General features: G+C 40.0%; 3 protein-coding genes across 6 annotated transcripts; all 3 read right to left on the bottom strand.

The window, feature by feature from the left end:
- Positions 1-865: 865 nt before the first annotated feature.
- Positions 866-5,182, bottom strand: LOC306700128 (26S proteasome non-ATPase regulatory subunit 4-like). Its single transcript, XM_079165045.1, has 10 exons — positions 5,150-5,182; positions 4,069-4,209; positions 3,870-3,984; positions 3,503-3,589; positions 3,016-3,084; positions 2,699-2,914; positions 2,372-2,477; positions 2,104-2,241; positions 1,410-1,447; positions 866-1,316 (listed from the first exon to the last, which is right to left on the bottom strand). Exons 1-10 carry the CDS (start codon positions 5,173-5,175, stop codon positions 1,146-1,148), a joined length of 1,107 nt encoding a protein of 368 aa, XP_079021171.1. The 5' UTR covers positions 5,176-5,182; the 3' UTR covers positions 866-1,145.
- A 1,913-nt stretch (positions 5,183-7,095) lies between these two features.
- On the bottom strand, positions 7,096-17,968 carry pip5k1ab (phosphatidylinositol-4-phosphate 5-kinase, type I, alpha, b). Of its 4 annotated transcripts, XM_079164229.1 has the most exons (17): positions 17,909-17,968; positions 16,069-16,107; positions 15,014-15,048; positions 14,628-14,720; positions 14,302-14,432; positions 14,083-14,200; positions 13,214-13,366; positions 12,782-13,081; positions 11,877-12,112; positions 11,691-11,774; positions 11,512-11,560; positions 11,120-11,204; positions 10,831-11,001; positions 10,619-10,751; positions 10,469-10,522; positions 10,266-10,365; positions 7,096-10,153 (listed from the first exon to the last, which is right to left on the bottom strand). In XM_079164229.1, the coding sequence occupies exons 1-17, from the start codon at positions 17,952-17,954 to the stop codon at positions 10,151-10,153; spliced, it is 1,830 nt and encodes a 609-aa protein (XP_079020355.1). In that variant the 5' UTR covers positions 17,955-17,968; the 3' UTR covers positions 7,096-10,150. The 4 variants fall into 4 exon arrangements, with proteins under 4 accessions (XP_079020355.1, XP_079020354.1, XP_079020356.1 ...); XM_079164228.1 differs by having other exon boundaries at positions 7,096-10,365; XM_079164230.1 differs by having other exon boundaries at positions 7,096-10,365; positions 14,628-14,693; positions 17,909-17,959.
- Positions 17,969-18,786: 818 nt separating this feature from the next.
- On the bottom strand, positions 18,787-25,948 carry ecm1b (extracellular matrix protein 1b). The gene is made up of 12 exons (XM_079164946.1): positions 25,733-25,948; positions 24,919-24,969; positions 24,414-24,482; positions 24,248-24,307; positions 23,636-23,704; positions 23,470-23,529; positions 22,580-22,860; positions 21,526-21,731; positions 20,230-20,518; positions 19,941-20,140; positions 19,586-19,673; positions 18,787-19,400 (listed from the first exon to the last, which is right to left on the bottom strand). The coding sequence occupies exons 1-12, from the start codon at positions 25,800-25,802 to the stop codon at positions 19,221-19,223; spliced, it is 1,623 nt and encodes a 540-aa protein (XP_079021072.1). The 5' UTR covers positions 25,803-25,948; the 3' UTR covers positions 18,787-19,220.
- Between the last annotated feature and the right edge of the window lie 491 nt (positions 25,949-26,439).

The following is a 26,439-nucleotide window of genomic DNA, read 5'->3' as shown; positions in this document are numbered from 1 at the left end:
GATTTATTATTGATATATTTATTTGACTATATGTTTTAATCTGAATCTGGAGACTGGTACATTACAGTCATTTAGCTTTTATCCAAAGCGACTTACAATTCAGATTTCTACACCGTAGGCACAGCTACAGGAGCAATTATGGGGTTAAGTGTCTTGCTCAAGGACACATCAACATGCGACTAGCAGAGGGAGCCGGGGATCTTCTGTTTGAAGGACGGCCCTGCTCTCCACTTAGCCAGTCGCCCACTTTTAGTTATCAAACTAATTGTTGAGTAAAAAGTACAATATCTGCCTCTGATGCAGTGATTAGAAGTATAAAGTAACAGAAAATGTAAATACTGAAGTACAGGTACCTAAAAATTGCACTTAAATACAGAATTTATGTAAATGTTCTTATTTCTACTGGTTTTGGTATTATGAATGGATAAATCTAGAAAGACGTATGTACATTTTAGTACTTGCTGACACGCTGTTATTATAAAATTTGATTTGTGGTCTCACATACTATAGTAACACAACTAGATTATTATTCAATAATTCTGCAAGAAAAGTACCTATATAAAAACACAATAAAACTGTATTCATCTGCTTTTTAAGTTACATACTAAATATAAGTTATACACTGATGATACTTCTCATTAGAATCATATTAAAACAGAGCAGCGTTAAAAGCCAAAGGTCTTAACATATCTGTAGGTCTCTCCTCTACTTTGCTTGTATATAAGATGCATCCCTTTTCCTTGTATAAAGAACACCCAGTCATAATAATAACAATGAATGTACCTGTGATGTTTGTAAATATGAATGCAAGATCCATTGAACTTAAATAAAAAAATTAAACTGTAAATAAATTTCAAGTACCACCTTGTATTATGTACATTTATTGAGGAAATCTGCCTTCTTACCGAGTAGTTATATTACAAAAGATTCAAAAGAAAGCATTTCTGCTTGACACAAAAAATGAAATCAGAATAGGCCTTTAACCGTAAGTTGAAAAAAGGCAAACATTGTTTACAGTTTACACAGCCACATAAACAAAATGGTACCTGTATGGAGGAGGGTAAGAATGTAACTGTGAATAACACATGCGGTGCAATTCTCGGGTCTTTCTTTATTCATCATATATTAAGTTCTTCTTTAGGTGTTCATTTCTTTTTCTCCTCGTCCTTCTTGTTGTCGGGTTTAGAGCCCGTCTGGGAAGCCAGGGAGCCCATGGCGCTACGGATGGCCTCGTTGTTTGGGTCGACTCCGGGAAGGTTTTCCAGGACGCTCTGAAGAAACTCTGGATCCTGCATAACATCATAGTCCTCTTCATCCTGGACAAAGAAAAGGACATATTGTAAAGTTTACCACGCACATTTCAACCTGGTGAAAAAGACAAACAAGAACTAATAAAGGCTTGTGCTTACCTTAGCCTTGCTGGAGTCAGCTCCTGTGTCCATGTCCTCTGCAAGAAAAATGGAACAGAAATGTTCATTTTTTTTTACCTGGATTGATGATGTGCAAAATAATTATTGCCAAAAGTATTGCATCCATGTGTCTTATCTTAAGTAACAAGAACAAAACCAAGCTTGTACTCTCATGCTGCATTTAGTTTAAATAGAGAACTTTGTAAATATGGACCTTAAACTGTAACAAACTGCTCTTGCCAACTGTTAAGTCATTAATCACAAGTAAGATATGTGGGAATGTTTTCCAAGCTCCAAAGTGGCACTGCAATACAATTTATTATGCCAGGTGTAATAGAATAATAAATTGTATTCGAGTGCCAGTACAAACAAGCCAATAACCCTTACAGCAGCATCTCCAGGTAATCATTAACCAAATTGGCAGTTAGATATATACACTTCTACAATCAATCATATCTTTTGTAATAAAAGGCAGAAATGCCATAGCTTATTTTAGATTCTGAGATACATATAGTATAAGTAAAACACACAAAGGACACCCACCAACTACAAAAAAAAACATTCAGCTTCCTCTAACATGTCGTGAACATGATTTTATATTGTTGGTGTGACGCATACTGAATCTCAGCTTGTATTAGAGGTTATCAATTCTCCTAGTAAGGGAAATAAAAAAAAGTCAAAATCCATGTTCAACCTGCTCCTTCTCCCTGCATGGACATCTGCAAAGCATAGGCAATCTGTTCATCCTCTGTCATGCGGCTGAAGTCTGGTAGAGCAGGTGTGGACGACTCTGTTTGGGGAACGGACATCTTCAACAGGGCATCATCAGACTCTGCAACAGAAAGAGAGAAAACACTATGTGAACACACTCAAAATGGGAGCAATATATCTTCTACTGAAAGAAGATGGGCAGACATTTTGCATCTATGATGGAAAATCAAGTTGTTGGACATTTTTCTCACCATCTGCAGCAGGAGAGGCAACACCAACTTCAGTAGATGTGACAGCGGCTCTGCGAGCTTCATCCTCCTGTCGTTGTCTCTGCTCCTCCATAGACACTCTCAGAGCCTGGAGAGAAGAGAGGAATAAATCAGCAGGTAGCATAATGCCACACACATACACTGAAGACGACAGATTAAACATGTGGTGTAGAAGGTAGTGGGGGGAAAAAACAGCAATATGGAGGAATAATCTTGACGATTTTAGAGTCAAAAGACAAGAGAAGTTGTAAGTTCAATGAACTACACAAACAGTGACCCATTTTTACCCACTTTCCCCTGCTCTCTTACCAAGGCAAGCTCTGGGTCTGCACTGGGATCCACTCCAAACTCAAAGTCACCAGCACCCAGGCCCAACACTGCACCTCCCTCTCCAGCCAGGATGGGCGAGGACAGCAGGGCATCAGCCAGACTGGGGCCTGGAGGAACAGTGACCAGGTGGGAGCCTGCTCCCTCTTTGCCATTCAGTGTGTTGATGAAGAGCGTCAGCTTCTCTGTGTTCATCTCCTGCAGGGGTGAGAGAGAACGAGGGTCAGCACGTCGTGGACCAGACAACAGCGTAGAAATACATTAAGAACATTAGATATTCAAGATGAGCGGAAAAATACCTCCTCTCCAAAGTTAATGATATCCACATTGACCTTTTCCTTCTTGAGACGCTTTGCCATTTTGACCAGCTACAAGAAAACAACAATACTTCAGTGACACATACATATTTTATCAGAAGGCTGTAATGGAAAAAAAAAATTACTAACTCAGCTAGAACACAACACATTTAACAACACAACTGCCCATTTTCAATAATAATGTAATGGTACAATTTGCAGGTGGGAAAAACTAATACTAGTAATGAGTTGTGTTTAACTTCTCCAAAGATATTGATTGCTGTGAATAATTATGTGTAGAATATCAATTTGGTGCATACAGGTAGCCGTGTTTAATGCTTAATGAGCAGCATGCTTTTCCAACATGTCTACCATCCCATCCAAAGACAATCTCAATTGTCTGATATTGTTGAAAGTATCCTCCCTGGTTATCAATGACAAAATCCCAAATACATAAAAACACATCGACTTATGTCAGAACGTAGCTCACTTCTTTTTCGTTGTCCTCCACGGGGCTGCCAACAAACGCAATAATGCGCATCTTGTGGTTTTTGCCCTGTCTGTGCTTCAGTGCCAACTATAGAGAGAAACACAGCAAAATGGAAAAAAAAAAACTTTATGAACTGAAAAAAAGGTTTTATGTGACAGATAGGACGATGGATCTTTTCACCACAGACATTCTGGCATGTAAAGTACAGGTGTAATTAATAACATTTAGATGAGGCAGTTCTTTAACTGACTCAATACGTCCCATTGTTCCAGAATTTGACTTTCCATATCTCTCCCAGCTCCTCTATTGGTTTTCCTGCAGGAGGAGCGGGAGAAGACTCACTTTGTAATGAAAGTCACAAACTCACGTGTGCAACCCTGATGCCGGTGCAGAAGCAGATATTTCCGATAGGCTGCACAGCGTGCAGCTTGGACAGTATCCTGCCCGTGTCTGGAGTCAGCGTGGTCAGCACCTCACAGTTGCTGCACAGGGACACACAACACTTGTGTTATTTTATCTAAATAATTTAGATGTCAGCACTCTCATTCTAACACATTGCCTCTTACTTTGCCATGGTGATGAGGCCCACGTTGTTTTCGGGGTTGGTGCGGGTCTTGGAGTGACAAACCATATTAACTGCGTCCTGCTGAGCCTGCAGCCGGGTGGGCAGAAAGTCTCCATTGCGCATGTACTCACTATTGTCCACACTAAGAATGAAAAGTAGTGGCCAGAATGTAAACAATGTAAAGTACACTGATTGGACTAATATTGGTTATAACCAATGTGCATCTCTAACAGGTACTCTCTATAACATGTGAAGGGGTGGACACTGAAACAATTAGTTCATCAACCAATTCAATGATGGAAATTACTGTGAACAGTTTTCATAAATGATGTATCGCTGAAGTGATCCCAGCTTCTCAAAAGTGAGGATTTGCTGCTTCACATTGTATATTTTAGAGTCTTGGACTATAAACACGTTGCTTTGGGAAAATGTCATAAGCATTTTGATCTTCTTTGACATTTAATAGACAAAATGATTAAACTGTCAACATATTTCACATGACAATTATTGTTGTAGCCCCAGTGAACACAATGACCTGATCTCATACAATGTAACGTTGAGTCCTGCAGTACTGCTTCCTGTGAAAAAACATATTGTTTAACAAAACAGAAGGTTTCTTAATGTGTTCTCTCCCTGAATGTACCCCAAACTGAGAGACAGCGTCTATTTGTGATAGCTGACTTTTGTTTGCTAGCTAATGCTAACACTCTAAACAAGAGACATTTCATCTCAATTTGAGGCTCAATCTGAATTTAACAGCGAAGTTCTCGTAAACGTAAAAGAGCAACTTCACATAGGCTCGCGGTAGTGATCATATAACTTGTTAAATGTGCATAACGTGACTGAACAGCCCTTTGTTAGCCGTGTGCAGGAAGCTCCTCCTGGCTAAGGTTAGCTAGGTGATGGAGTGACTCAGGGAATAGCTTCAGCATCTTAAACCACAGACACAACTAAATAAACGTACGAATGTTTCAGCCAAACAACGTAAAAAAGACGAATATTTAGTTTATCAAACAACAGCTCATTTTGAATAAAGTTACGCTTCTCCATTTATAACTTTAACCATATTTCTTATTCCTTACCAGACCATAGTACTTTCAAGCACCATCTTGATGTCCGTGGTTTACAACGTCATCGTGAGGGTTTATGGGTAATGGTGTTTTCTTGGTTTTTCTAAAAGAAAAAGAAAAAAACACCGTGTATTTCATACAATGTTAGGATTAAATGTTAGGATGATTAACTATTTAAAAAAAATAGCTCTAAAAATTTGCTCTAATGCTCAAATATAACGACTAGTCTATAATGGCATTATCCTCTATTTCTCTTGCTCTGTGAACCAGTGTAAGCTCACTCTCAAGTGCCAAGGACAAAAATGTAAAAGGAGCACCTACTGGGCTGTGCATGCAACAACAGATATAAATGATACAAATAAATAACAGAAGATACATGTGCACATCTGAGCAATAATACAGGTGCCCTGTGATAGAAAATGCAAGTGTAACATCAAGAAATAGTTTGCCCATACAGACCAAAAAAGTTCCGCCCTTACCGTCAGACATCCTTAAACTGGGCATCCAGGACAAGAAGCTGACACGGTTATGTCACAAGGTAACGAATAATCTAAACATCTTAGACCTAAGAGTTCCTCCACCTTCTTTAAAACAAGGGATTTTACTGATGCTTTACCTAATATATTTCTCATTAATTTTCAAGTTATTTGCCAGCTGCATGTGATCCTTTATGTTTTTTGTTGATTTGTTTGAATTCACTGTCATAATACAAACAACCAATTTAATGAAGTGACATTTACTGATTGGTTGCTGGAAAAACATTGACTCAATTCACTTCCCTTTGTAAAACAAAGAAAAACACATAGTACTTGAAACATGCAGATGCTGCCAATGCTGCAAAAACTGTTAACTATTCTAACAAATAGGCCAACTAAAATATTGACTTTTTGAAATCTCAGATGGAGAAACTCTTACTTTTGATGGTGATGTTTGCAACATGTTGAGTAGCACCCCGAGGTATGTCAACCTTTCGTCAAAGAACAAAGCTTTGTGCAGAGGTTTGTGTTCACACAGTAGCAGTTAAATCACATCTCTTAAATACTTATGTTTGTCTCAATCACAGAACATTTTAGTTCATGTAGTCCGTATTCATGCTCACTCTCCTCTGACATATTTTCTTGGTTAGCTTTTCAACCTGTGCAGATTTATCAAAGTCTTTGTCTTCCCCAAGCAGACCGATATAGATCATATGAAACTCCTGACATCTCAAACCTCTGTGACCCGCTGTCTCTGGTGACTGGTTTTGTCATAAGAAAGCTTCTATATTCATTTTAATGTTTGAAGAACCGTTTGCCCCAGATCTCACCAGGAGCAACGGGCTCTTCTCTTTGTCTACTCCCACGCACAGCAATGAGTTTGTGCTCTATAAGACCAACTCAGAGAATGTCATAAGAATGCATGCTCTGCAAGGGGTTCAGACTTCCTGATGCTGCTATTTGCTCCAAACACCTGGCACTCTTTGTGCACCACCTGGCGCTCTGACAAAATGTTGGCTCAGCTGTGGCTGGACCATCACGAGATTCATCCAATCTGGGCCCATTACTGGAGCACCCATCACCATCCTGGGCCAAGAGCAGGTGTCCTTTGGCGGGGGTTTGGATGAGAATCAATTATTCATCGATAAGATTACTAAGGTCCACATGTCGGACTACGTCATCCCCACCGCTGATATCAAACGCTCTATCGATGATATGTACTTCACTCCAGGCAATGTGTTCAAATGAAGAGCTCAGGAGTATGAAATCAAGGCAGGTTTTGGTGGATGAGGAGTCTGAATTTATGTAACAGAGCGTAAGACATTTAATTAATGAGACAAAATGCAAATCAAACGCATATACTCTCTAAAGATGATTAAAGTCTCTTCAGATACTTAAAAGATGGTAGTGCTTTTAGTAAACATGCATTATTATTCACAAACACGTAGTTGGATAAAAAATGGACCAAAACAAAGATTTAGAAAATATGTTTAATCCTTTAAAATCAAACATGAAAACATCACCACCACATAACTGAAACATGGCAGGAGGGACAGGCAGCACATATTGCATGAGAAGGCATTTCCGTGACTCCTATGTACATATACACATTTTATACACAGTAAAAATATAGTAATTGAAGCATTATAGGACGACCAGCAATGTTGGCTCGTAAGCCTTGAGAAACATTCATGTAGAAAAAGTATGGGAGATTAACGACCCAGAGTCATCGTGGAGCGAATATATCCATATTACAATCTGAACCTTCAAATATAAAAAGTGAAATTGTCAATAGTCTCCCTTCATAGGCAATACACGCTATAAAGTTTCAGACATTCTGTCAGTATACAGTAAAGGTACAATCATCTAAAAAGGTACATAATACATCTTTTAGCATTCCAGCCTGCAGCAATCATTAATAAATATACTTCTTAGAACTGAAATGTGGCAGAGTTTGTGGTTTGTATATATATATATATATTGCATTATTTCAAATATATTGTAGTGTCTGCACTGAGTGCACCGCCCTCTAAGCACCGTAGGAAGTTTCTATTGTGTCGTGGTGAAGTACACAACAACTGCGACAGAACTGGTCTGCACTGGCAATTACATAGTACCACCCATCAAAACAAAAGAAAACTACATAAAACCTCAAAAACAAGGGGACACAAAACATAATCTGGACTTTTCTAATGACAAAGAATTTCCTGGAGTTTTTTCTTTGGTGGCTGTTTGACTCTCAACCAACTAAATACAACTTTAAATTGACCTAATCAACATAATTCAGCATATTATCAGAAACAATACATTTCAAGTACATCATCCTAATTACACAAAGGGGATACCACAACTGTGGTAAATTTAAACTGAATTTCACAGGAATGTGGAGTTAAATCTTGAAATGTCTCAGGCCAAAAAGTAAACGGATTCTTCGATAAAGAAACAATAAATTGATGTCAGATACAGCTTATCAGACGAGAAATTATTTAGCAAAAACAAACAAACTTCCAGTTTAAAAACAAATCCTTAAAAACACAGGTCAACCCAGTGTTATTACCATGTACAACGTATCAGTCCAAGCAGGTATCAAGGAGTGTCTGGTTTCATTTTCATGTCTACTGCACTGGATCCTGAACAATGGCAGGAACTCCCCCACTCTTTTCTTTGGTGCCACGACTGGCTTATGATACAAAAGACTCAGTCCTAAATCCTCAACTTAACACGAGTAGTTTTCCTCTCTTCAATATTCACAACTCACATTTCCCCTTCTCCCGCTCTGCTGCATAGACCAAATGTGCCTACAACACATAAATAGTAATACCTTAAATGAGATGATGAAGATCTTGAGTGTTGCTACAGTCACTTTGTAGTGATTTGAATTTCTGTATTAGAAATATCTTGAGGGGTAAAAAGCTTTCTGCAGCTTGTTTAGTGCCTTAAATAACCACATCATAAACACAAAAAAACATGTCGTGAAAACAAAGCACAGTTGTTATGAACAGCCAAGTAAAAGCTGAGATAGACTACATACAAAAAAAAAATACAAATATTAGTCATACACATGGTTATTAATTGGTCCAAGAGCGGATGTGGGCGGGAGTCATTTCTGTAACCAGCAGAAACGACTAATAAAGAGATAAGACATCCTTACTGTCCGACATCCGGAGCGTTAACAGGATTATCTGAGCTGATGAAACACAGCGACTGAGCACTCGGCATACACACAACCAAAATGTGCTGTATTCAAATCTGAAATTCTTTTTAAGCCCTGACTGTTGGTCCAGACATACAAATGGCAGTTTGACAACTTCAGCTGTAGTGATAAGGCAGGTTTTCTCTGTGCGACTACAACACTAACCTAGAGAAAATGTCAGTTATACATCACATGTTAGGGAAGGGACACAAATGTAAAAAGGCACAGACATGACAGACGAATGACAGTAGCTGGAAAGTATTAATATTCTACGAGCTTAATACCATGACTTCATTTAACAGCATCTACTGGCCAGCAATGCTGCCGACAGCTCTTCTCTCTGTATATATTTATAGCACATATGGTCACATCAGAGGGGGAGATTTTCAGGGTTGTACAAATGTGGTCTGCCATGTTAATAAGACACATTCTATATAAGAAAAACATCGTAGTGTACATTCCGCAGTGGCAGGATCCAGTTGGATCTTTTGCAGCGCCACTGTGGCTTCCAGCAGAATAACTTAGAACATGAAACAAAATGGCCGTATAGGTCTGGTTGAAGCCATTCCTCCGCTGTTTTCAAAATCCAATTTCAAACAACTACTGTTCAACCACAATCAGTAAGAAGAAATGCATACACGAGAGTCAACAGCAGCAAGTGTTGATTTGAACAAGGACCGCTCAGAGCGCCCCCTGCTCATGAGTGACGAGGGGGGAAATGGAAGTGTGGTGACGGGAACACTTCAGCGTGAACCCACTTAGTCTCCGCATGAACACAGAGGCAAATATTCACTCCTACAAATGCAGGCAATCCCCTTTATGTGCTCTTAAGTGGGTTTGTTCCCGCTGAAATGCCGTCTGTGCCGTCTCCCAATCGCTTCATGCTGCGAAAACACAATGACGTCTCTTTGTGGATAACTTGACTGCCGTCACCATCCACTGGGGAATGGGGCTTTTAACAATATACAATTCATTATTTTGTGTATTATGTCATTGAAGCATCCTTCATTTTGTGAACATGAAGTAAAATATTTTTTGGAGATTAGAGAGGAGCTGCAAATTCAGGGCCATTAGTCTTTTATTTCCGTCCAGGTGTGTATAAAGACAGTTGGGCTTTGGGATGTCGATGGCTGGGAAAGCAAAAGCCTTCCGCAAATCATCTTCTTCTTGATCTTCCCCTTGACTGTTTTCTTCATTGTCACAACCTCCGTTGCACCTCGCTGCTTGTATATACTGTACGGGTGCAACAGAGGGTCCGTGGTGGATGGGTGACTTTCACTCTTTATCCTTACTTCCGCCCACCTCGGCTCGTCCAGAAACATCTCGTCTTCAAATATCTATTTTCTACTGTGAAGATGAACGTCAATACCAGGAAATGTACAACTAATACTTCCCGATTTAAAATAAGGTCAGAAAGAATCTGCATTATCGTATGTAAGATTTAATCGTTTAGACTTACAAAACAGATGTTGGTCTCAGGGATGATGTCAGAGAGTGAAATTACATCTTCGTTTCCAGACATGTTGCCTGAATTATCGACCGCCCCTTCTGCCTCCAGACTGGAACAGAGAAAAGGGAATTCATGCAAAAATAACACAAGCAAGAAAACAATATATATATTTTTCAGTCTGTAATTTTATGACCCATCATTGCCTTCTGTACCTTTGATGGTCAAGCTCTGTGTTTGCCGATTTGTGCACCTCCACCCCTACAGACCTACGGGAGAATAGTCAGAGCAAAGACACTTAAAACCGAGCGGGGAAGTAAGGTGGAAGAATACAGTCACGCATTATTAACTCGGTGATGCTTTACCGTAGGGGAGGAGAGGTGGAGGCGACTCCTGTGCTGCCTAGTGACGAGGTGGACAGGTTGGCCTCATAGTCAGAAGGGTTTTCTCCCAGCGGAGGGGTCCTCGGAACAAGATCTGGTCTGCCCGACTGCACACCTGAGAACAAAGTACCATTCAGAAACCAAACGCGCTCACCAGTATCTCAGACAACAATAGATCTACTTGATGTTCTCACCGCTGTCTGCCTCTGAATCTGTGCTTTTAAAGTGACTGTGGTAGACTAGTCTGCCGTCAACAGCTGACTGTCCTGTTGAGTGGGAGAGCGGGATGGGAGCTCCCAGGGTGGGGGCCCTCCTAAGACCTCCCTGACCTCCGCCACGACTCTTCTTAGATGGAGATGGTTTTACTGCAGAAGATGGAGGACGATGATCAATACGGGCACCTAGAGTATTCACCCCTGGGATTTTCTATCCAGGCAATTAACTTCAGTGCGTTTGAAAACACACACACATATGCATACTTACGTGGAATTTTCTTGAACGCTGTGTTGCACATGAATTGCTGAAAACGATCTGCATAGAAGCCAGGTCTGTGAACTGAAACCGTGTCCTAAAGTGGTAAAACAGAAACGGAGCCATGAGATCCTCAAGTCTGAATGCACTCAAAAACAAACAGCAGTATCTACTACGTCATTTTATGTGTTTGTTTAACAATTACTGAGAAGAAAAAGGTCTTTTATCAGTCACTTAGCAAAATTATTTTTCTGTCAATCGACTAATCAATTAATTGACTAAACGTTCCAGTTCTGCATTGTTTACTGCAATTATAGCCATGAATGATATATATATAGTACACTTTGTCATTCTGCACTACACTTTGTTTAGCTTTATAGAACATTTAGTGTGTAGATTCTTACCCCATCATGGACCAAGGCCTTCCAGGAGTGCTCCAACTTCTTAATAAACCTAAATAATAAGACATGATTAAAATAATTACTGGGAGTTACATAAATGGGTGATGTAGGTGAGAAGCTTGTTTTTTTTAATTAAGACCAAATGTTCAAACAAGGAACTGATTCGGCTGCTCCGAACAAACCTGTAGGACTGGAGAATGTCAATGATGCCGATGTAGATCAGCAGCCTCTCTCCTTTAGTATTACGGGATGGAATACCGCCCATGCTGAAAGGAGAAGGCCAGAGAAACAACAGCGGATCATTTAATTGTCATGTCCCAGTCACACATGACAACACACTACAGACAAACACGAGTTGAAAGACTCACTGATCTTCTGAATCCAGAGCTCCCTTCCCTCGAGCCTCCCCCTGAATGGACTCCATGGCTGTACAGTACAGACTTTTCTGAATTTGTGGCCGGCGCTGATCTGGGGTCACTGCTCCCTCCGACCCCCCACTGTCACCCGAGTTTCCGCCGCTACGTTCTCGCTCTCGACTGGCCTGGTCCATGTTGTGGATGCTCATCAACAGACTGTAATCCATGATCTTGAAACTCTGCAAGAGCTACATAAGACATAGAAATACAATAAATGGACCTGCACAGTTATAGAGACACAATGGAAATAAAAAACTACAGAGTGGACATGGTAATGGCGATACCAGAGAAGATAATAAATGTGTGGTGAGAAGTCCATTTATACCAAAGTAGAGTAACTTTAAGTGGGTTGAAGAAGCATAGTAACAGTGACCACAAAGACAGATTAGCCTCTAATGGACAGAGATATTTTAAAATTCTAAGCAGCCTCTGTTACATAAGTTGTTTGGCATTAAATCAACAGTATACACAACATTAGAGATGTCAGTTTCATTTAATTCTGCTTTCGATAGCCTGACACACATGAACCCGCAGCTTAGTTTATTTATTACATCGGTTGGTACCCCACAGGACAAAACGTATTCGTTAAATAACTGGATCTAAAACTGCTTTGTTTTGTGAGTTGATCATGAAAACCTTTGTGTTCAGAAAGTCTGATTCTAAGCATCTATTTGATAAATAAATACAGTATTGTTAATGTGAAGGCACAATGATAATGTATTCTGCTGGTGTAAAATCTGAGCTTGTTTAGGATTTTTACACTTGCGCATATTGTAACGATGTCCTGTAATCCCATGTGGGCTGAGAGGCTTGAATAACAATCACGTCAATGAGAAGCAAGTGTCTCTGTGACTCACCAAACAGTCCCTCTGAATAGTCTTGCACAGGGCATTGTAGTTGTCTGCTTCCAGCAGCAGACCGTCAGGCAAGTCCTGGATAAAGTCCAGGTCTTTGTGAATGGGAACAGCCTTTTCCCTCTCCTTGGGGGAAGCTCGTCTCTTATAGGTGGAGCCCTTCAGGTCGTATTTGAGGTGCATGGGGATGTTCCGAGGCAGAAGATTGTTCATCACTACGATGCGGATATTCTTGCCGCCTGCCTGAACGCAGTACAGTCCGTAGAACTTGGGCAGCAGGGTGCGCTTGTTTTGGTTTATGTTCTGGAAGGGAGTAGGAATAAGGAAACAGATATATTAAAATAAATGATTAGTAGTCTCACTCTCATAATAACTATAGTTGATGCAATACAACTCACTCATATTGAACATGCAAAATGATCACTCAAGGCTCACCATGAAGTATCCAGGCAGGAGTTTCTGGAGGAACTCTGCCTCTTTGTGTTGAACAGTCTTGATGATGAACTCGTCATCACTGGAGACATAGAAGAGGGACCCGCTGGCTCCGGGGTTAGACAACTCGATGAGTGGCTCGTTACACAGAGAATACTTCAAGAAGAAGCGGAGTCTGCATTAGTATCCAATTGAAACAAAGCAAATATGTTGGCATACCCAGAGCTCTAATTTAACTAAACCAATGGTTCTTAACGGGAAGTTGAGTATTTTTTTTATTTACTGTTTAAAATACTTTTAATGGTACTACCTATAGGCCACTTCATATTAACAACGACACACTTCTGACAGCGACTCTTGATCGCTTAAGTTACGTTGTTGGCCTAGTTAGACCACAGAGAAATTGAGTGATTTCTAATCAGTGGGAGTGTGATATTACAAAACAGCCAAATTTGAAAGAATCAAAAGAAAAAACCCAAAAGCAGGAAATATGAAGAAAAAGTATTTTGATTAAGGCTGTACTCAGACCTGTGATGGCAGGGATCTATCACTGTGTCAACAATTTGTGGTCATGTGTTGGCGCTGATTTGCAGATAGGGGCATGAAGATTAACTGATACGGCTTTAGAAAAATCGACACAAGAGTCTTAGGTACGGCTAAATCGATACAAAAGATGCACATGCCTAATTGCAGGCATTACTGGATTGGCAAAACTGGGAGCCACACAATTTAGGTGACAGTGTTCATCCTCAGAAGGGGGCACAGGTTTAAACCTAGTCTGAACTAAACTATTCTACAAAAGAAAGATTAAAACAGTGATTAAAAGCATCACATAGTAAACATGGCAGTGTGTGTTCGGTGTATGTACTGACCAGGTAGTCATCTGGCCGAATGCCAAAGAGCTCTCTGAAGTAACGAAAGGCAATAGGAGCGTAGGTCTTAAAGCGAAAGTCACTGTAGTGGTGAGCAGGAGTCAGGTTACTGCCTTCACTGAAAACACACGAGAAAAAGACCCAAAGGCAATAAAACTACATGAAATAAAAAAAACACAAATTCAGAATGTTTTCTTGACTACAACTTCAGTTGTCAACCTGGGGAAGAAGATGCTTTCGACCACCACGAAGTCCTGCATGAGAACGTCCCTCTCCGCCTTTTGGCTTAAGCTGCCAACTGTGTGAGTGATGCCCAACTGGATGGCACCTTTTAGGGCAGATGACGTGGTCTAGAGGGGTCAGAGAGGAAAAGACAGTAAGCGCTGGAACAAACTAGATTTCACCTTGCTGTTCCTTTCACTATCTAGTGAGAGGAATCCCCCAAACTAATTTTAGACTATGCACACCAAACCTTTCATCAATGCTGCTTAGTGCTGTGGGTGTCAAAAAAGCACTGGTGTCACCAACCCCCACCCTGTTCTAACCTTTTTATAGGTGGTCTCTCCTGTGGTGGTCTCAACCCCCCGGTGTCCGATGGTCTTCTTCATACTCTGAGTTGTGCCCGAAGAACCCGGCAGCTGAGGAGAAGGACGGAGAGAAAGAAATGTAAATATGGCGTCTGGCGTGTGAGTTTGTGAACACAGAAGACAAAGAGCAAGCTGTATGTAAACACCTTCACATGACAACCTTATCCTGAGACGCTGCTGAGCTCTCAACTTGTGTGGAGGAAGTAGGGAGCGAAAGCAATGTCAGTTGGCCTGGCTCCATTTATGTGTGACTGATACCATTGTGTCTACTGCAATTAAATAAGTACCAAAGAAATTGACATTAATTTGTAATCTTTTAGCGACAACATTTCTGACATCCTTACCTCTGACGGGGCCATTCTTCGGATGCCACTGGTCCCTTAAGACAGAAAAACAAGTTAAAGTTGGATTCACAATGTGAGAAAGACACTGAATCTCGAGAACCGAAAAAGGGAAAACCGCTGAAGCCTGAAGGAACCGCTAGTTCTCTTGTTCAGACTCAACTTCGTGAGGCCTGAATGTCAACCCATGCAGTCAGTGTAAATTTGATGCTTGCATTTGTTTGAAAAGACATTACGTTCACAGCTATTAAAATGGAAGAATTTCTTAATGACTGTTTAAGAAACCCTCTGCTGGTTAATTAGCAGGGCTATTTCCGGTACTGGCTGATGACTATGAGGCCAAGGATGAGCCCCGACCTAAATATGGCCACAGTAACTTGCCCGACTGCTGCCCTCGATACACCAGCTCTACGTGAACTGGAACTACTTCTCCCCTGAGCTGGCTGCTCCAGATTTATCTGGTCCCTGAAGAAGATTGTGCGTCTTCACTCACAACCTCCTTCCGCAAAACTACAACGTATAGCTGTACAAGCTGTTTGTAGCATCTCTCAGGAACTTTGCATTCTTTGCATCATCCTGGGCAGGCATGATAACAACCACAGCACACAGTAGTTTTGTAAGAAAGGCACACACTCAACATGATTCCCCTTATATAAACTAGCTGTTTAAACTCGCCCACTCTGCAAGCACCTCTAGCCTGTAACCAATGGCAACATGTACTTCAATGCTGCAGTGTCATAGGTCAATATACACAAAAAAAAGAAGGATGCTGGGAAGATTACACACCTGCAATAACAACCCTGTGTGTGGAAATTAAGCTACGCCCAGCAAATTAATTTCCAGAATAAGTGGACACTTCAACCCAAGAATGTGTTAATAATAAGACTCACTGAATGCCATGCATGTCTTCTCAGTTAACACACAGCAATCCTCAAACAATGAGCGTCATTCTGTCCACAGTCCCTCTCTCATTATGTAAAACATCACACTATATCATTACTACTCATGCAGTTTCTGCTCACTCGCAAAGAAACACTCACGCACACCCATGCGAGTACCTCGCTGAAACGCTCTCCTCCAGAACTGAGTCCTAATATCTGTGGAGTAGGAAACGGTCAGCCTCAACGGCTTAAGCTGGTAAACAAGCAACACTGAACACGTTTACTGACGGTGTACGGGTACGAGAAAGTGTGTTTCATGTGGAGCTGAAATGACCCATCAATTCAAGGAAAATTATTCAGAAAATATACAAATAATTGTAGTCATTTTTAGCTGCTCAAGCTTCATAAACAACTGCCTTGGGCTATCTTAAAGACAAAACAGTTAATTGATTGACAAAGGAAATAATTAGCGGATTAACCGATAATCAGAATAATCATTAGCCGCATTACTCATTCCATTATATTGACTTTTTTTTCAAGAGCCAAAGTTGAACTAGATAATCACTCACACACACACACACACACACACACACACACACACACACACACACACACACACACACACACACACACACACACACACACACCCAACTCAACCCAATTACTTAAGAATGACTTTAGCTCATCAGCCTTACAACAATAGGCAAACCATCTGTTCCTCTCTGTATACTAAACAACTCCCTGCCAGCCCCATTCACTTGTAGCCTGCAGCCAACACAGGGCAATAATATGGGACACGCGCACTCTCCTAACATCATTTACTGCCTATGAAGACTCCAAGTCCAATACGGGCTAGTATTCCAGATACCACATTATGTTACTGTCACTCAACTGTCTGTGTGTGTGTGTGTGTGTGTGTGTGTGTGTGTGTGTGTGTGTGTTTGACAGATCCCTGTATCTTGTATTTGTACACCGTCAGGCTCTCAGCCATGTGAGAGCCACTATTTTTAATTCACTGATTCAGACTGGGTGGTTACCAAAGGCAGAGCAACTCCTCTATACACAGAGAAGCTCATAAGTGGCACACAACTTAATGGATTAGCAAGATACAACCTCCCCCATTATCTGTTCAGTCTACAATATAAGACAAATCTGAAAGCACCACCACCACCACCCATCTGTGTGGGCACTGAACACTGAGACAGACCAGTTCATGAGCGACTCACCGTACAGAGATCTGACATTAGAGATCCTTAGAGATCAGCTGAATGGTTTAAGCTTGTTTATTAAAACTACATAAGGATGACAAGCATGTGTAATTGGTTTTAAGAATGTAGGAAATCAATATTTGCTTTGATATCAAATCACCTCGACTGTGAAACTTTGGAGAGTAAACTAACTGACACGGTGCTTGTGCTGGAGGTACAAAATGGAAAATGGATTTGTCTGCGAGCTTTACCACAAACCTGGACAGACGGAGGAAGAGGAGGGGTATAAGGACGACTAGGGGATAACAACGTTACGCTCGTTAGATGTAAAGACCCATTTCAAACAGCAGCCACTTAGCGCGCCCCATATTTAGGAAACAACGGACCGTTATCTATTAGAGCTCATATCATCCTCCTCCTCCGGCTAACTCATTAGCATAGAAACTACAACAAAATTGCCGGCTTGCCAACGTGGTACGGGAATTATTTCTTTACTAAGTTATTCATCCCAATATATAATTTGATGTACATATTGGCGGTTAACTAACTAAAGTGATTTATACCAACATCAACTAAGGTTCATCAACAAGGCAGCTAAACAAGCTAAACAAGCTAAACAAGCTAGCCATCGCCTGATTCATTTGTTAGGTTTGAAAGCCTCGATGCTAATTAGCTAACTGGCTAACCGGGGGACGCGAGAAAGCCACAGTCACCGAGTCAAGACATTATCATCGCGACAAAACGTCACATAGTTATGTTTGTACGTTCGTTGTAAGACAACAAAGGAGGACGATTTATCGTTTAGATACCTGTCGGGGCTGTTGATCCACAGTCTGCTGTTTCGGCAGTCGCCATTACGATTTGACTGTTCTCATCCCAGACTGTTGAGTTCTGATGCTCGTGCCGCAGCCGCACGACAGCGCCCCCAGTGGACGCACGTGGAACAGTTTCAGTTTCAGTTTTACTGTAATACTACAAATAATCATTTATTTACACCAAACTTTTTAAGTATAGAATAACAGGCGATCTTATTCCAGTAGTTTTTAATTTTTAATTTACAATGTGATATGTTTTAACTATTTAATTAATAATCTTACCAAAGAAGCTGGACTACGATTTCAAATGTGTTTATTTGGTGTTACGCTTCAGTTTTATCCATAATACCTTGTTTGAGTTACATTATGTATAGTTTATATCTTTATATTTTTAGTCTGTCTTTACATGTCATTGTCCTATGCTGGATTGAATCTGTGTTTGTTGTTTATGTGAAATATTAAACCAAATCATTTATAGTTTTATAGTTTTCATCTACTGTCACTAGGCAGACATTAAAAATCATGAGTTGCATTGTTAAGAACACAATATTAAACATATAGTATGAATGACCATTAGAACATGTACATATAACACAAACAAATAACCTAAATCATGGCTTGTTATTTGTGGAAATTTGTCCAAGTGATATTTTGACTTCTGTAACATCTTTCAAATGTCCACCTAATAGATGCCCTTTCATTACATATTTCATTAGCTTATTTGTGTTCAACACATTAACATTTGCTTACCAAAAAATCGTCATCAACCTTTTGAACATGTCAACTCATTGTAGCCTACCACGCACACCAGTGCACGCTTAAACAAACAACGTAAGCCTTGCATGTAAGAAGAAAGTAAACCACACGGCAGGTACATTTAAAAACGTTTTTATTAGAACTTTTGTAGATATGACCACCACAAAACCACATACGAAGAAGAGAACTGATCTTGCAGCTTCAACTGAATCAATAAAATGCATTCATACTCAAATATATAAAAAGTAGCCTATAACAAATAGTGGTAAAGTGACACAGACAACAGTCTGTTTTCCAAACTAAGCATTTAGCTATATTTCTGTTTCACTATAAATGTATTCTTGTGATAACATAATGTGATCTCAGATGTAAAAAAAAAAAAAAAAAGCAAATAGCATTGGCAGTCAGAAGCCTATAAAGCTAGAATTTTGACCACATTTTCTTACAGACTTCTAATTGGTCCTGTTCAGTGATCTGAGGTCAACTATGCTGCTAGCTTCCCCTGAAATGCCCAGTGCCAGTAGGGTCAGCAGCAAAAGGTCATAAGTGTTTAGGAGAGAGGGCACCTCTTCTTCTTCTTTTGGGGTAAGACGGTGGTTGCTTTGGAGATGGCATCCATGATCATTTTGGAGAAACACTGTGCAGGCAATTGTGAAGATCTGAGGCAACAGCTATGGATAGCTAAAAGTGAAGCCTTCCTTGAGGAACACACCTGTGCTATTTCCTGAAGCTGATTTCATGGAGAAAGAACAAGGTGAAAAACAAATGAGTAATAGCATTTGGAAATCTGAATATTGGGTTAAAAGCAATAGCTCCTAAATTTTCATTTTCAAATTGAAATTTTCCCAGCCCAAACTTTGTCTTCTGATTTGTCCACCTCAATTTTTGTACAGACTCACTTCCTTTTTAACTCACCTGCTGCTCAAAGCAAGCAGTCTTGTCTTCTTCAGAAAGGGGGCAGCATTGGTTCACAAAGCTCTTGAGAGAAAAATCAACAGGGAACCTAAAGCACAGTGACATTGTTACTATGTTTCTAACTTGACATTGTGCACAGTGTGACCATGTGTTGAGATCCATGACAATACTCATAACACAGAGAACATTGTGAACAAGTGGTGACAGCACATTTCACAAGAGATATTCAATTGTTGTCTTTGACAGCGAAAAAGAAGGAATAGAGAAAAGAGAAACTGTACCAAACAAAACAAGAACATGAAAGAGGAAGAGAATGAAGGAAAAACACAGACAGATGTCGGAAGTTCGGTCTTACTTCTTCTTGACAATCTTGTGAGTGTCACAGATGTTGTGAAGTGAGAGCTCTTCAGTGCCAGAGGTCATGTTATAATGTGGGTCAGGAGAAGCATCTTGGAAACAGTTGTAACGATCAATTGACAAATCGCCCAAACAACAGAGGAAATCCACCTGTCCACCGTTCTTGTCAACACAATACTTGTTCAGCTCTTCACGCCACTAAAATACAAAAGGACAAAGGACATGGGAAGACAACAACAATGACTAAATTAAGCAAAATATGTAGGTATGTAGTTTTTTTACATTACCTTTTGATCAGCACAGTTGAGCACACCCTGCTTCTTTTTGCAGCAGTGTTTGAATCCCTTTTCTATACGATTAATGGTCTTTGCCTGACGAGCCAGCCATTTGTACCCGACACCTGTCAGGCAATTTGTTTTATAGAGGGGGCGCTGTTTCCGGTCGCGACACAATGTCTCAATTGTGTCAGCGGTGGGTCGTCCAGGAGGAAAGCTAATGTTAACTTTCTGGGGAGCAGATGGTTTCTTCTCTATCTTTCTTCTGTTTCCTCTGACACCCTGCGAAGTCATCACTGTCCTGTAAAGTATGAGGCATAAGGTCAGAGCCAAACCTGACCTGCTTCAGCCTCTAGGATGCATTTACTGTAGCACAAAGGAATTGTGTTTTGCAATGTAATGTGCTCTATGCTTTGTTTCATTAAAGGATAGCTTGGCCTTACATTTGCCTTATTGTCATCAAATCCCATGAAAAGACCCAAATCAATGTCTTAGGTTGCATTCATCTGAATAGGACCACTACACTGATGCAGCTGGCTCAGTGCAGATGGTTCCAGCAAAAACTAAATTATACGTATTTTGTGTTGTGGTGTCTGATAAGCCTTCAAACTTATGGATCAGTCAACTAGACCTCCTGGGTCACATTTCATTGTCTCGCTGGTAACTGAAGAACCAGAATATTTTGTGATTTCCCAACCCTATCTCTTTCAATCCCGTTTCCAACTGAAGATGTAACTCACAAAAATATATATTGTTAAAAGAAGGCATGGTAATAGAAGCTGGGCACAGCAGGTTTTAGCAAATGTTATTCAAGGAAGGGTATATTGTGCATTTGTTTGGTACTATTTTCAGCAGTGCATTTATACACATTTGGTGCTCTAGTGATTATTTACAACTCCAGGACAATGTATGTGGAATTGACTCAAAATAAACTAATGTCAATGGTCATTGTAAGGAAGGAAAATGTCGCCCAGTTAAATAGTGTGGCCCATTAACACTTTTAATAGTTTTCGGGGGGAAAAAAAGCGTCATAATGTCTTTCTATGGGATTTATTGATCATAAGAAAAATATACAATTTTGCAGGGCATGATCTTCAAGGCATTAGCAGGTGTTAAAGCAACTAATTAAAAGCTGGAACTAATGTTGTCCTCTGAATCAGAGCATACATGTTAAGTTCCATTTGGCAACTGTTAGTTGGAAATGTAGAAATATAATAGAAACTTTGTGATGCTACTTAACCAAGACTTGATTGTCAATATCAACATTTTTATTGGTGCTCATTTGACCTCTTTCCATGCATAGACTACCTCTGGCAAGTGTTAGGGTCAAAGCTGAAGATGTCCTTAGAGGGAAGCGGTGGTACCGGTAGCTCCTCTGTTGCCTCGTAGTTTGGGTTTGGCGCGTCGTTTTGGAAACAGTTCAGCATGTCGTTGCCGCTCAGTTTGCAGCAGTGATAAATTCTATGCTTTACTGATACGTCGTCTTCACAGAAGGATCGGACTGACAGCTCCCACTGAAGTTGGCACAAAACAATAACACAGACACAGGGTGTCATTAAAGGCATTAAATCCTTTGATACTGATATGAAGTCTGCATGCCTGAGGCTGCATGTTGAGTGATTTGCCACCTGCAATTATGTAGATTATGTTTAGACACACTGGAAAACAAATAGGATAAGAGGGAGGTAAGATAAGATAATGCTTAAAATCTGAAGGATTTGAGACAGGTTGTTTGGTTTCCTTCAGTCAGCTCCACTGGTGCTCATGCCAAGGCCTGTCTGATATGTCACGCTGGGCTGCATATAATGAACTTATCAACTGGGAGCGCCAAAGGCCTTTAACAATGTTTAAAAAAATGCAAGTGCCATCATCTCAGCAATGTGAAGAATGTTTCATGCCCTTTTCATGCTTGGGGTAATACAAAACATGCACAAAAAATGCAGTGCTTAACTTGAGTATATGACACAAGGTCTGCTACATTACAGCGTGAGGAATTAAGTTATTATGAATGTAAAGTTACAAAAGTTTGCAATAATATAACATCTATGATAGCCTTCCTCCACATGAGGTATTAAGTGGATAACATTCAGTGTATCTTGATATTTACCATTAAATCATTTTTGGTTTGGGATCAAATTGTATCTCCACAGTGCATACTCTTACAGTCTCTCATCATGCTTCTTTAGAAAGTAATTATGTTGAGACTAATGAGAAGAGGATGAAAAAACATAATCAACAAAGTGGAATGAACCAAGAGGAGCAGAAATTGAGCCAGAAGATACATGATGTCATATCATCATTTTACATTTATACAGAGTAAAAGAGTGCTGAGTCGGCGATAGGAGCTGTTGTGAAAACTTACTGCCTGTGTGGCGCAACACATCGTCACTTCCCTCTCCCACGTCTGGTTCCCTTTGCAGCATGTGCGAAACCAGGACTCGGCCATATTGACAGCACTGGCCTTCCGCTTCAGCTGGCTAAAGCTAGAAACAGGAAAGTAAGACTTTGGGTAGGTGGGACGATGTTCTCCATTGAGACAGATGGCTTGGAGATTGTCGGAGGTCGGTCGCCCGAGGGGGAACTGAACTGGGTAGTTCAAAATGGGAGGACCACCAAAGGAACGAGGCACAAAACTTGGACGACCTTAGACGAAAAGACAGGAATCATACTGTTATTTGGTACTTTTACAACAGTAGTGCATGAAGTTAATGAAAACTCTAAAGAAAGAGAGGAACATGAACGTCCTCTAGGTGTCAAGACTCCCGGTCTATAGATTATATTACTAAACAGTACTTTTCAAGTGTTTTCATTATAGAATTGCTGCTTTATTTTACAGGATTTAGTGGAGTAAGACAGAAAAGAGGAAGCAGATAGATAGATAGATAGATAGATAGATAGATAGATAGATAGATAGATAGATAGATAGATAGATAGATAGATAGATAGATAGATAGATAGTTTCTGGTCAAAAACATGTGTCCAAATGTTTGTCTTTTTATGGGTTTTATTGACCATAAGAAAAGTATACAATTTTGCAGGGCATATTCTTCAAGGCATTAGCAGGTGTTAAAACTGATTTAGTCCTCTGAATAAGAGCATACATGTTAAGTTCCATTTGGCAACTGTTAGTTGGAAATGTAGATGTGTTTTCTTTATATAATTGCTACTTTATTTTACAGGATTTAGGGAGTAAGACAGAAAAGAGGAAGCAGATAGATAGATAGATGGATAGAGTGAAAAATAGATGCTTACCTCTGTCATTCGTGCTTTCCATCTGTTTTGGTGGGGACATCATTACCATCTCTTGGAGTTCTATGAAAAAAGAGAAAACAATACGTGACAAATGTTTCATGGGGACATGGAGCTCCGTCACTTTGTCAAAACAAGAAGAAGAAAATAAGTAAGAACATTAACATACCCTTTGGATCAAAAATATCTGCCAAGTCCAACTCTCTCTGCAACATGAAGGAATCTGGTTGTTCCATCTCTGAAAGACACAGGTTTTTAAAACAATGATTTACAAAAAAAGTTATTCAAAGAAGGGTATATTGTGCATTTGTTTGGTACTATTTTCAGCAGTGCATTTATACACATTTGGTGCTCTAGTGATTATTTACAGCTCCAGGACAATGTATGTGGAATTGACTCAAAATAAACTAATGTCAATGGTGATTATAAGGAAGGAAAATGTCGCCCAGTAAAATAGTGTGGCCCATTAACACTTTTAATAGTTTCTGGACAAAGAAATGGGTCAAAATGTTTGTCTTTTTATGGGATTTATTGATCATAAGAAAAGTATACAATTTTGCAGGGCATATTCTTCAAGGCATTAGCAGGTGTTAAAGCAACTTATTTAACGCTGAAACTGATTTAGTCCTCTGAATAAGAGCATACATGTTAAGTTCCATTTGGCAACTATAGGTGGAAATGTAGATGTGTTTTCTTTAAATAATTGCTACTTTATTTTACAGGATTTGGGGGAGTAAGACAGAAAAGAGGAAGCAGATATAGATAGATAGATAGATCTTACCTCTGTCTTTCGTGCTTTCAAACCTTTCCGGTGGGGACATCATTACCTGCTCTGGGAACACTATGAAAAAAGAGAAAAAAATATGTGACAAATGTTTCATGGGGACATGGAGCTCCGTCGTTTTGTCAAAACAAGAACATGAAAAGAAGTAAGAACATTAACATACCCTTTGGATCAAAAATATCTGCCAAGTCCACCTCTTTCTGCAATATGGAGGAATCTGGTTGTTCCATCTCTGAAAGACACAGGTTTTTAAAATAATGATTTACAAAAAAGCATTTGTTTGTGTGCCTACATGCACCAGAGAGGAATACTTAGGTTGTATATGTTCTTTACTTGAACCTGACCTCAGGTACATCAACTATAGTCATGCATAACCTACAATCTTACCCTAACCTTAAGGGAATCTCTAGTAATTTAGTAAGTCACTCAAGCGCCACAGAAGACATTAAACAGATATTTAAAAAAGCTAAGTAGTATTCCTCGGGACAAGCAAACTGAACTTCATGCGTAAAATGAGTGGAGAGCTCCTTAAACCTCAATCTCAAACTGAAGTCCTAACCCTTAAAATAGCGTCTTGAAGTAGAGAGAAGGGTCAAATGCCACTCTGAGCATCTGAAATTGTAATTGGTCCTTGCAGAGATACTGCACTAGCATGTGAACACACGCACCTTGCATGATTTTGTCAAAGGTGACCTCACGCTGCTCCCAGTCGTGCTCATCTGGAAAATTGAACACACAAAGAGAGAAAGGCAGAAAGCCAGACAAAGTCTTAAAGTCTTAAAGCACTAATTAGATTGAGAGACAGCCAGGGGTGAAATAAGTATTCCTTTACTTAAGTAACAGCAGCTATATTACAGTGTATAAATACACTCCATTATAAGTGAAAGTCCTACATTAAAAATATTGTAAAATTTGGAAGTAGGCCTATTATCAGAAAAATGTACTCACAGTATTGAAAGTAAGTAAGTACTCATTATACTGTCAGTGTTGCATCATTGACACAATATATTTGTTTCACAATATTACTTTTAATGATATTAATGTTGCTGGTTGGGGTGGAGCTAATTTGTAATACATCATATTCTATTACGTCATATGCAAAATCATAATCTGCAAAGTAGATGTAACTATGAAATAAACGGAGCATAAGTAGGCCTATTTGCTTTTGTAGTGAATGTAGTGAAGTAGAAATAACATAACATAAACATATTAAAGTTAAGCATTAGTAGGCTACCTGAAAGTTGTATTTCAGTAAGCAATTAGTTAGATTTCATCACTGGAGACATAAGAACAGTCATGCACGGTAAAGGTATATACAAGTCCTTAGTCAGTTTGCTATGGGATTCATATCAGGAGGGTCCACAGGCGAAATAAACGCACTTAGTCTCACGCGAACAAAAATGGAGTCAGCCAAGAAGCAAACACAACAATTTCTGACATGAGAACAATAACAAAAAGAAGTGGGGAAATAACAGTACGAACCATTGGATGCTGAGCTCAGTAAAATCAAGACAAACGCGGTGGAGCAGACTAGAGCCCCAGACGACCCCATTATAAACTTGGTAGTGTCGGTCCTGAGCTGTTTGTCCCGCTGTTGCTTCTGGCTGTCCTGGCACAGTCAACTGAGGCCGCCCAGGAAAACACGCTCGGCGGGGCTGCGCTCACACGGGCCCGGTAATTGGTCCAACAGAGGCTGCCGTGCTGTCCGTCTGTGAATGCGAAACCCCGCATAAACAGATTTTATGGTTGTTGTGGGGTTTCGGGGGGGGGGGGGGGGGGGGGGGGGATGAGGCGGAGAGAGGGAAAGAGGGAGTGGAGGAAGTTTTTTCAACATGACTCATAGGTGATCCGTTCAAATGCTGATATGTGGGAAAGCGTCTGTAGTGAAAGGTCGTCGAGCCTGAAGCGCATGTGTGAACACGAATCTCATTTCAATCTGTTTTATTCAAACTGGCTGTTAAGCAATTATCTCGTAACTCATTGCTCTGCCCTTAAGCCCAATTATCATCTATTGGAAAAGTAATCATTTGACTAATTATTATTATGACACGATTATGTCACGTGGGATTGAAAGTGTCATTATTATTAGGATTAGTATAGTATTATAAATATTTCGTATAAGATAGTTTACAGTCCTCTACAAACAGTTTGTAAGTAAGTAAGCAATATCCAAGCAAGAAAATAAATAT

Source organism: Pholis gunnellus (assembly GCF_910591455.1).
Source record: "Pholis gunnellus genome assembly, chromosome: 8".
In the NCBI taxonomy this organism is placed as follows: Eukaryota; Metazoa; Chordata; class Actinopteri; order Perciformes; family Pholidae; genus Pholis; species Pholis gunnellus.
Note: the sequence above shows the minus strand (reverse complement) of the source record. Positions and strands in the feature narration are given on the sequence as shown.

Coding starts and splice junctions, on each gene's coding strand:
- LOC306700128 (XM_079165045.1), bottom strand. CDS start 5,175: ATGGTGCTTGAAAGTACTATGGTCTG. Junction 2,915..3,015: donor TCATTAACTTTGGAGAGGAG/GTATTTTTCCGC, acceptor TCACCCCTGCAG/GAGATGAACACAGAGAAGCT. Junction 1,317..1,409: donor CTGACTCCAGCAAGGCTAAG/GTAAGCACAAGC, acceptor TTCTTTGTCCAG/GATGAAGAGGACTATGATGT.
- pip5k1ab (XM_079164228.1), bottom strand. CDS start 17,954: ATGGCGACTGCCGAAACAGCAGACTGTGGATCAACAGCCCCGACAG. Junction 16,108..17,908: donor TGGATCAACAGCCCCGACAG/GTATCTAAACGA, acceptor CCTACTCCACAG/ATATTAGGACTCAGTTCTGG. Junction 14,201..14,301: donor GAAAGCATCTTCTTCCCCAG/GTTGACAACTGA, acceptor GTGTGTTTTCAG/TGAAGGCAGTAACCTGACTC.
- ecm1b (XM_079164946.1), bottom strand. CDS start 25,802: ATGGGGTCGTCTGGGGCTCTAGTCTGCTCCACCGCGTTTGTCTTGATT. Junction 24,308..24,413: donor AGATATTTTTGATCCAAAGG/GTATGTTAATGT, acceptor CTTTTTTCATAG/TGTTCCCAGAGCAGGTAATG. Junction 19,401..19,585: donor CTGCTTGCTTTGAGCAGCAG/GTGAGTTAAAAA, acceptor CCATGAAATCAG/CTTCAGGAAATAGCACAGGT.